General features: G+C 35.3%; 1 protein-coding gene across 1 annotated transcript in view; it reads right to left on the bottom strand.

Annotated features, from left to right (window-relative positions):
• Positions 1 to 200: 200 nt before the first annotated feature.
• Positions 201 to 10,816, bottom strand: part of LOC132123064 (ferroxidase HEPHL1-like) — a 32,022-nt gene continuing 21,406 nt past the window's right edge. The window contains exons 18-20 of the mRNA XM_059533588.1: positions 9,768 to 9,927; positions 5,080 to 5,133; positions 201 to 1,042 (exon numbers count right to left, since the gene is read on the bottom strand). Of these exons, the coding sequence (XP_059389571.1) occupies positions 963 to 1,042; positions 5,080 to 5,133; positions 9,768 to 9,927 (294 nt within the window). The 3' untranslated portion in view covers positions 201 to 962. The remainder of the gene's footprint in view (positions 1,043 to 5,079; positions 5,134 to 9,767; positions 9,928 to 10,816) is intronic.

The following is a 10,816-nucleotide window of genomic DNA, read 5'->3' as shown; positions in this document are numbered from 1 at the left end:
ACTCAAATACCATTCTTCAAAATACTAATAGTACTAATAACATTCATAATTCGGCTCTTTATTTTATTCATTTTATTATTTATTATATCCAGCTGACAAGTTGTGATAAGTTCATAAACAGTGCACAATTAAGATTAAAAATAGTTCAAATTAAAAATAGAAATGTTGCACAACAATCTTAAAACAAATGTAAAATATGTAAAGCCATAAAAACAAATCTTATTCATTCACACACTCATTATTCATCTTACTTTTACTCTGCTACCAAGGCAATAATTTCACATTTTGCGTGTTTGCTTTATCTAATATATCTGATTCCATTAACTAGCTTGTTAGTGTAGACTGCAAACCCTGAGGTGTAATTCCAAACAGTGTTTTTGTGCTGCAGCAATAATAAGAGATTCCTGTTGTGTACAGCTAATGAGCTGATGAATGCTGTTGTCATGGTAACATTCCAGGCAAAGATCATGGACAAGATACATTGTCTTTCATTGCTCCCTTCATCAAGTGTACTCTAGACGAAACACAAGAGCCCTGTTCCCTCCAAAGTCCCCACTTCAAGGCCTCTGCTCTAGGATGCTCAGACGTTTAAAATGTGCTGGAGACTAAACTATCTAGTTTATTTAGCAGTTAAATGTTTATATCATAATGGAGCTCTATGGTAAAACTGTGATGGACTGATATTTTTAAGTAGCCGCAAGAGGCTTGAATAGTACTGTTCTTTAAGCTGATTTTATTAACTGAAAGATTAGACAATTAAATTAATCATTACTTGCATGTCAAAGCAAAAACTAGAAAGACTAATATTTATTTCTCATTTGTTCAGTAGTTGTTTCCCTCAAAATCTGAGAAGTTTCCAGCAATGCAGTGCGAATGCTAGATGAGGTAACTAAGTAGTGAGCATCACCATCACAGCAATAAATATTCATTCTGAGGGCTCATGGTCACTTTGTTCCTTTTTTTCAGTGTGCTACAAAGTATGATAGGACAAATCCAAGGAAACACAACATCACAGTCGATGGATTTCTAAAATGACTGAAGGCTGAAAAAAAAAAAACAATGTGAAAACATTCCATGAACATTACATGATTTTATTAAATTTATTAAAGAACATAAATAACGCTGTGAATATAAAAGTTTATTTACCACTGTCTGGAATTTTGCCAGTCCGTGATGATCCTGTTGACTTTGTTGACCCTAAGTAAAATAGAAATAAAAACAATTAATGTATATAAATTCATGTAAGTTTATTGTCACTCACTTTGTCCAGTTTAGTCATTTATCCTCTCTAAAGAGTTGTTTACATTAAAAGTTAAAGGGTTAGTTCACCGAAAAATGAAAATTATGTTAATTATGTTAACATTAATAACACACCCTCATGTCGTTCCAAACCCGTGAGACCTCCGTTCATCTTCGGGACACAGTTTAAGATATTTTAGATTTAGTCCGAGAGCTCTCAGTCCCTCCATTGAAGCTGTGTGTACGGTCTACTGTCCATGTCCAGAAAGGTGAGCTTGTCTGTGGCTGTTATAACTGTGTGTTTGTGAAACACTGTTGTTGTAGCAAAGAAAGACAAATTTAAGAGAGCTCAGGTGTTATCAGCTCTTTGTTGGTGATGATAAAGTCATCACATTACAAGTATCTGAGGTCATGAAATAAGTGTTGTTTTGTTTGTATATATCTCCTAAACCACAATGGTGACAATCAAAACTGCTTCATAGCACAAACTCATCGTTATTTTCCAGACCTTTTTAGTTTTAATTGTCACCATTGATGTGATGCATATCCACAATCTTGATGTCTGTGTGTGACTACATGATATGTTTTTTAAAAATAAGTACATTCCTTTTTTCTACAAGGTGTCTGTCCATGAAAATAAATACAGAATTGCAACAAAACATTAATAACGTATTGTGCTATAGTTTAATCACCATTAAAAGCAAGATGATAACACTTAATCTTAATGCTTAAGAGTGTTTTATAACACACAGTTATAACAGCCAGAGACAAGCTAACACAAGAAGTATGAGGACCAAGATCCCAACTAAACCAAACACTGTCCACCACAATGGTGACTTCAAATGAATCAAATATCAACATTTAAAACCCTCAATCGGTCCTTGGGGTCAATATGACCCCAATCGACTTTTCATTAGTTAAAAAAAAGGATTCCCTTCATCTCAGAGGATTAAAATTTTGTGACTTTTCCTACATTATCTATCTATACATACACAAAAAAACTGGGCTTGATTCGGTTGTTCTGAAGATGTGTAAAAAAAAAAGTAGCTTAATCTGGTCATTGGGGTCAATATGACCCCAATTGAAAATGAATGGGAAATGCAAAAAAACGTGTTTTTTTTCCATTTGTCCCCCCAAAAAATAAAATAAATGCAACATAAATCTGAAAATTTTCACACAGAAATTAAGGCCTGGTACTTGAGCACAAATGCAATGTAGAAAACACATGCTCACACACACACACACAAACACACACACACACAAACACACACAGGTATGCCACAGAGAGCATTTGTATAGAATTTGGCAAATACGATTTGTCAAATAAAATCAGCCACACATGCAGAAAAAAAGATATAAAGGGGTGAGACCTAATGTGCACACACAAACACACACACCTACACAACCACACACACACACACACACTCAGAAAGAGACGCTCTCCACTCTACACGCTCTCTCTTCCTCTCTCACACTCTCTCACTCACTCACTCACACACACACACACACACACACACACACACACACACACACAAACACAAAAGACACTTACACTCTCACACACACACACACACACACACAAAGACACTTACACTCACACAGAGACCCAGGCACACTTGCCCTCTCTCCCTCTTTCTCTTACTCACACTTTCTCTACATCTCTCTCTCTCTCTCACACACACACACACACTTACACTCACACAGACACACAGATACACACACACACACACACACAGAGAGACACTCACACAGAGACCCACGCACACATGCTCTCTTTTGCCCTCTCGCTCTCTCTCTCTCACACACACACACACACACACACACACACACACACACACACACACACACACACACAAAAACACTTACACACACACTTACACACACACACACACACACACACACACACACACACACACAGAGAGACACACAGGCACACATACTCTCTCTCTCCCTCTCACTCACACTCTCTCTCAAACACACACACAAAGACACTTACACACACACACACACACACACACACACAGAGAGAGAGAGAGAGAGAGAGAGAGAGAGAGAGAGAGAGAGAGAGAGAGAGAGAGAGAACAGAGACAGAGACAGAGAGAGAGAGAGAGACACAGGCACACATGCTCTCTCTCCCTCTCTAACTCACATTCACTCACAAAATGTGTATGGAATGATTATTTTATGTGTTTTACACCATGTATTTCACATATTTTTTGGTAGTTTGGTATTGCTTTTATGTTCAGTGTTCAGAATGTCATTGTAAAAAAAAAAATATTTGTTGTAGGCCTATACTTTTACTCCTGTTTATTTCTGGATATTGCTGTTGGTTATTTACACTTTTTTTTATTTGTTTACATTCTAAAGTTATTTTTTTATTTTATTTTTTATGCATTTGAATCATTCAAATGTTCAATAATATGCAACTACAGTCTGACTCAGAGTTGTGTCCTTTAGGTGTGACCTAGGTGGCATTTATGAGCAGTTGGCCACATCCAGTAAAATGAATGGCTTTCAATGGCCCTCTGGTGGTCAAAACAAGTTATTGCTTAAATACTAATCTCCTTAGTTTTTTCACTAACCTCCAGATGGCAGCATTCTACACATAGCACCTAGATCTATATCCAGAAACAGTTTAAAATAAATTTAGATAATAATTTAAGTGATTTTTTAATAAAAAAATGATATTTCACATGCAAGCTAATGGTGTAGTTGCAGATGTGTGTGTTAAATGGGTACAAAAGTACTTCAAATCTCCCAAAACACAGCATAAATGCATAGTTGAGGAGTAAACAAAAAAAATTATATATTATTTGTATTATTGAAAATGTATATTTTTTCTACAATTATGCTTTCAATTTTGGGGTCATATATACCCCAACGACCAGATTCGTTAACAGGAAATGAGGACCCTTTGAGGGTTTTAAACCTCTGTTAATTCTCAATAAGAGCTTCTCTAGATGTCTGGCAGAAATAAAGTCAATCTAATGATTCCATGTTTGTGGAGATGTTTGATCCTCCTCTGCTGAGATCTTCAGAGATTTAATGTCTTTGTTTTGCAGTTGATTTTACCACATGCTCAATCGTCAGTTATTTCATTATTTCATGAAGATTATTTTATTTTCTTGATTTTAGGAAAACACAGTGTCTGGAAATTACATTGAAATAACACGAGTCTAAATCTAATGCATCCTGAGACTGTTGATTTGGTCCAGAAACAGTATAAATGATGTCTAAATGAACCTTAAATGATGTTGAAATATTTCCGCTGACCACTTTTGAACTAGTTTTTAACCTTGAAAGGAGGTTCTCTGAACGTCTAAATTGGACGTACAGAAGACGTCACCAAAGACGTCATAAAAACTTTCATTCTGGCTCCTCAGTGGACGTCTTTTCAACATCTGCAAAGACATAAAAAGACGTCCACTGGACGTAACTTTGCACAGTGGGAAGAGAGAGAGAGAGAGAGAGAGAGAGAGAGAGAGAGATGGAGGTTGCGTGTATTCGCATCTGTGCGTTTATCTTTTTAGAATGAGTTTACTTAAAAACAGCGATTGTATCCTCTCGTTGCTGGAAAATATAATGTAGCAAATCAGTATTTCAACTGTATTTAAAAAAAGTTGTGGGGCAGCATTGACAAGTTTCTTTTCTTCTGGATGTGTGAGCTGCGCGATTTTCCGATATTGTGTGTGTGTCAGTAAGCAGCTCATTAATACAGAACGATAATTAAAGGCTATAATGCACACCAGCACACCAGTATATGTGTGTATTGTGAGAGCTAGACGACGAATGATGACGTGTGATGTCATGGTAGTGGTGTCAATATAAAAGTTTATTTACCATTGGCTGGAATATTGTCACCATTCCCTGATGATCCTGTTGACTTTGTTGACCCTAAGTAAAATAGAAATAAAAACAATGAATGTATATAAATTCATATAAGTCTATTGTCACTCACTTTAACCAGTTTAGTCATTCATCCTCTCTAAAGAGTTGTTTACATTTAAATTTTGTACTTTTGGATTTTACATTTTTGCAAACTTGAAAGAAGATTTTTTTTTAATTCTCCTTTTCTGTTCTAAAAAAGAAAAGGTTTTGCCATTAGATAAAGACCAGTGTGAGAAAACAATTATTTCAGTTTCATTTCTTGGTAACCTATCCCTTTAATGCATGTTGTTTTGCATGTTGTATAGTTTTATATATTTAAAACTATATTTGAATATTTGCAATAAAAAGTCAATTATTTGTCATTCCAATAAAGGCAAATAACATTTTATTTGTGGAACAACTCTAATCCAAGTAACGGTAAGAAATCAGCATTTCTTTTAAACCAAAGCAAATATGAAAGATAAAACTAGCCACACAGCAAAATCTCCAGTGTTAATTTAACACTCTGAGTGTGGACACACATAAACACTGAAGCAGTGTTAAAAGTAACACTGAAGCAGAGTTGAAGTTAATGAGATAATTAAGAAGTTAATTGAGTTATGATTGAGCATTATTGAAGACACCTGATGTTAACAAGCAGACTCACCAAACAAGAAAAATCACAATTTGTGTGTCACCATTATAGTGGTCAGTGTTTGCTTTAGTTGGGATCTTGGCTTGTAACTTCTTAAACTTAAAATTAGTGTGTCAAGCCAAGAGCAAAAATCATCGGGTGTTGATGACTATGTTTTAATGTTATCGTTGCTTGGCCTTAATCACTGAACTCATTTACAGTCTCTTCTCTAAGATTATTGATCATTATTGATTGTAACAGCTTTGATTCCACAATGAAAGAGTTTGTATTTTCTATACATGTTGTAGCCATCTCTTTCAAGTGATTCTGATTTTTTCTTTTAGTAAAGAGTTTTAACGTTAGGCACAGAAAGATAACAAGAAAAAGCGTATAAATCTCAAAAACAGTGACAAACAGCATTTTCAGATAAACCGATCTACTCTGAACATCACAAAACTAGACACAAAAAAATTCACATAAAATCAGCAAAAATAAAATATAGTTAGAATAAAAAGTTAAAAAGACAGTTCAGCTCATAATTTATTCATGCCGCAATGCATGATGGGAGCCATGGATGAGTTTTTATTGGCTACAACATGCTTTTTTGATGGTCACCATTGTTGTGATGCTCACGCTGATTCTTGATGTCTGTGTGTCTAAACTAAAGAATACTTTCTTTATCTAGAACTAACTTTTAAAAGCATGTCAAATTATGCCAAAAATGCTGGATAGCTATCTTTTTTTTCCACTTAATTTATGTATTCAGTAAAGAAACCTGAACTCAGGCGTTCAGGTCACTCCATGACAATTAGCTCAAACCACAATCAATAGCACACATGATTGCCTTTGCTCTGGTCTGTATGTTATAATTCTGTTACCACAGCCCACAAAGTCTAAAGTAAATAACTGAAGGGTCAAGATCCCAACTAAAGCAAACACTGACCACTATAATGGTGACACACAAGTTGTGATTTTCTTGTTTGGTGAGTCTGCTTGTTAACATCATGTGTCTTCAATAATGGTCAATCATAACTCAATTAATTTCTTAATTATCTCATTAACTTAAACTCTGCTTCAGTGTTTATATGAGTCCACACTCAAAGTGTTAAATTAACACTGGGGATTTTGCTGTGCATGAAGAAATCTGAATTTCAACTTCTGGGCAATGACTTTCTTGTGTTGTGCTGACATTTTGACATTTAGCTCAACTGTATCCCATTTCTGTGGAAATTTTTCAGATGTTTCTGTACTTTGATTTCACATTGAATAAAAGCCTATATTAAATCTGTTCATCATATAAAGGGATCAAGTCTTTTCCGAAACTTTGGACAAAACAGCTTAATTCATATGGATTAGTTTCTATAGTATACCGGGTACTGGGACAACAGGTGAATTTACTCATGACCTGTGCAATAGCTCAAGAACATGTGCTTGACTGAACAATGCATGCCTACCTTTAAAGTCACCATGAAATCAAAATTTAGATTTTTCAATATTTTTTATGGAATGATTTATTCATGCACATATTTTTTTTTTTTAAGAAATGTCCCCTTATAATCTTAAATTAAAAAAAAAAAATTAACTTCCCCTCCCCTTCACAAGAACATCTCACAAAACAGAGCAAAGAAATCACTGACAAGCATTTTTATGACAATTTCTTGTACTGCTTTATCACGGTAAGGCACACTACAGCAAAATGGTCAACATTGTTGCACTTCTCTCTGGTTTTGTTGTTTCTTGTGCAATTTCAGCTCTGTTTTCTTCTCACTCTGTTCAAACTGGTTTCACTTTGGTCAGAGTTTTGAGTAAATCGTCAATGTTTGTCACTGTTCCTGGAAGCTGCAGCTTTTCTTAGAGATTTGTCTCTCAATCTGATCAGAATACATTCATCTTCTGTATCCCCTTACGAATGTCTCCATTGACTCCCCCTTCTCTCCACTGATGAAAGTGTGCGCATTCGTACATCAAATTCCTTTAAAAGAATGATGTACTTATCAAATGTCCGAATCACTACTCAATACTAGTGGTCGACTGATATATATCACCATGGCTTATATATTTTTCTGCTTGGCTGATGTATTTTGACGTCGCGCCGGTCTTTTATTTTGACAGCGCTGAGAATGGCAGCATCTGAGTGCACACTAGTGATGGGAAGTTCAGATAACTTTACTGACTCAGTCCTTTGAGTCTCGTTCAGCAAAATTAACAAATCTTTTTTCGAGCCATTTCATTCATTTTAGAAAATGTAATTAAAATGTTACGCGTTACTTCCCTAACACGTTTAGTACTTACGTAAACGTTGATCACACTACACACAATACAAAACTAAAATGCTATACGAAACACAAATGATTAATTCATTCTTTACCTGGGTCTTCAGTTTATGATTAGATCACCTCACCTCTTATCTGACAAGTCTTTGGGTTTGAGTCGTTCCTTCATCACGTGACAGACCCATAAACTAAACCAATGTTATTAATATTATTATCATCATCAATATTATAATTATTATTTACTCTTAAGAATTACTTGATGCGTTTTTGGTTTAAAATGTTAGCTTTTTATTTCTTACAGTATAAAAATTTGTGAATTTCTTTCATGATGGTTATTTTGCATACAATGAATGTGGTGACAAAGGTAATAAAGAGTTGGTTATTAAGTTGGCTTGAGAAAGCCAACTTACTGAAATCCTATTTAAACTTCTTCTTCTTCTTCTTCTTCTTCTTCTTATTTTTCTGACCACAAATTTTTGGACACTAACTCCTCCTAGACCGTTCAAGCTACATACTCCAAACTCGGGTCAGACCTTCATACTGTTCTGACTTGCAATAGTTCCGCTTTAACACAATCAAATATACTTCAGTATATCTTTAGTTGGACTTCAGCACTACTTCCGCACAATAAAAAAGTGCATCAAGTTCAAACTTAATCCTTAAGCAATCTTTAAGTATACCAGTTGAGTATACTAAAAGTACAATGGCATGGTATTTTTATTAAGCACATAAAAATGTAAATGTATTTGTAGTATACTTGGCATGCAAAAAATTAACTTTTAGAATATTTATTTTCCACTAGGTTCCCCTCCTCTCACAACAACTCTTCTATGATGATTATGTGCACCAGCATGAGGGCTGGACACTAACCCTCCCCTCTAGCAATCTGTCGCTCACGTAAAATTGTAACAATTAACAAACAACAATGACCCAATAATCAAAACAATTCCCGACAAAAAAAAAAAACAAGTCCCAAATTTTTTCCTGTTTGAGAAGCGGTTTCAATGAGCCCAGCTCAAACAAACCTTCCTGTAATTTTCAAGTTCTTCATTGGTTGGTTCAGGCGTGTTTTATTTGGAATTTTGCACAAATTGTCAATGTTTGTCAGTGTTCTAGCAAGCTGCTTCTTTGCTGAGATTCATCTCTCAATCTGATCAGAATCCTATCTTGGAGTCCCCTAACAAACTGCCTCCATCGTCTCCCCTACTCTGTGACCAATTGGAAAGCTTGTGATAAAATCCATTTACTATTTATCACAGTCTCCAGCTAAATTCTGAGGCAGTAACAGCAACAAAAACAAGTTTATCATCCCCTGAGCAAACTGTCCCGTCTGTTTAAAAACAGAAACTTATTAAAAATATAAAGAACCCCCTGTAGTTCCCTCACAAACCCATTTGGGGAACCCTGATTTATGTTATCATTTGGTGTCAAAGCAATGTGGAGGTGATGCAAATACTTTGTAGATCAACTCTCTACTGTGTGTGAATAAAAGCTTCAAAAGATCCACAAATGCAGAAGAACATTCCCAATATACTACTGTAGTCGGCTCTGTATTTACACACACACATACTAGGAAGCCGAGGCAGTATTGGACACTAATGTTAGTCTGAGTTTGGAAGAAAGATTTGACACCAACCAAACAAATTGAACTCTAAGGGGAAAAACAGACTCGAGTTTAGGTGTGAAAGCATCTATATGCTGACCTCTCTAGGCTAGGTGCTCTGCAGCTCTATTTGAAAACTTTTACTACTAACCTTTAGGATGAACAGTGAAAATGGCCTCCATGCCCGCATGGATGTGGTCGGTCACATGGCAGTGAAGCAGCCACTGCCCAGGACTTCCTGCAGTCAGCTCAATGGTCTGAAATGTTCCTGGGAACAGGTCGTATACATCAGCTCGATGAGAATGATTCATCTGAGGGAGAGAAAATCAGAGTGTTTGAGAGACATTTTAACACTTAAGCTGTACTTATGCATTAGTATGTTTTGGGCGTGGATCTACCGGGGTGGCATGGAGGGGAGATCACCCTAGCATTCAGTATCTCAATGTAATCTAAATGTAAGCAATGTCTCCTAGTCTGCCTTTATCAGCAGAGCTTCAATATGATGAGATAAAAAGACGATGTAATGCAAAGTAATGGTAAAACGTCATTCTATTACTTGGTTTTCATAAGAAAAAACAAATGCTTATAGTAAATCAAAAACACAAAGTGCAAACAGCAGAGCCCAACTAATGAATAATGCTTCTTATAGCCCAGTATCTTTAATGAATAATGCAAAAAGACTTGCAAACACTAAGTTTGAATCCCTAGAGACTGCCTCTGTTCTTTACTGATCTCTGCTTTTATTATTCAGACAGATATTTTTTCTATCCGAGAAAAATAAAATAAATATACAAACAAATTAAGATGACAGCTATAATAAAATGTTGGGTAAGAATCAAATCTTAATTATTTCCATTAATAGTATACTACGTAATGCTAATGAATTATAATTATACTCCGCATTTATCTGTTTGACATCAGAGTTTACTGTTATTTTGGTGCTGATGAATAAATGGTAATCTTAAAACAGTTGTTGCTTGTGTGAAAAACATGTGTGGTAAATTCAATGGAAAAGGTGATCTGGCAATTATGGCAATTTACCATTCTTAATGTGTGACAACATCTACTGTCTACTTGTCCTGTATATTATTATTTTTTGTATTTAAAATTATTTTTAGACAATCAAATTATAGCTTTGTGGTTTCTCTGAGGAAATGCACCTGATTCACATATTTACAGACATGAATGTGTATGTCAGGT

This window comes from Carassius carassius, chromosome 41, assembly GCF_963082965.1.
Source record: "Carassius carassius chromosome 41, fCarCar2.1, whole genome shotgun sequence".
In the NCBI taxonomy this organism is placed as follows: domain Eukaryota; kingdom Metazoa; phylum Chordata; class Actinopteri; order Cypriniformes; family Cyprinidae; genus Carassius; species Carassius carassius.
The sequence above is the reverse complement of the archived record's forward strand: the minus strand, read 5'-3'. Positions and strand labels throughout refer to the sequence as shown.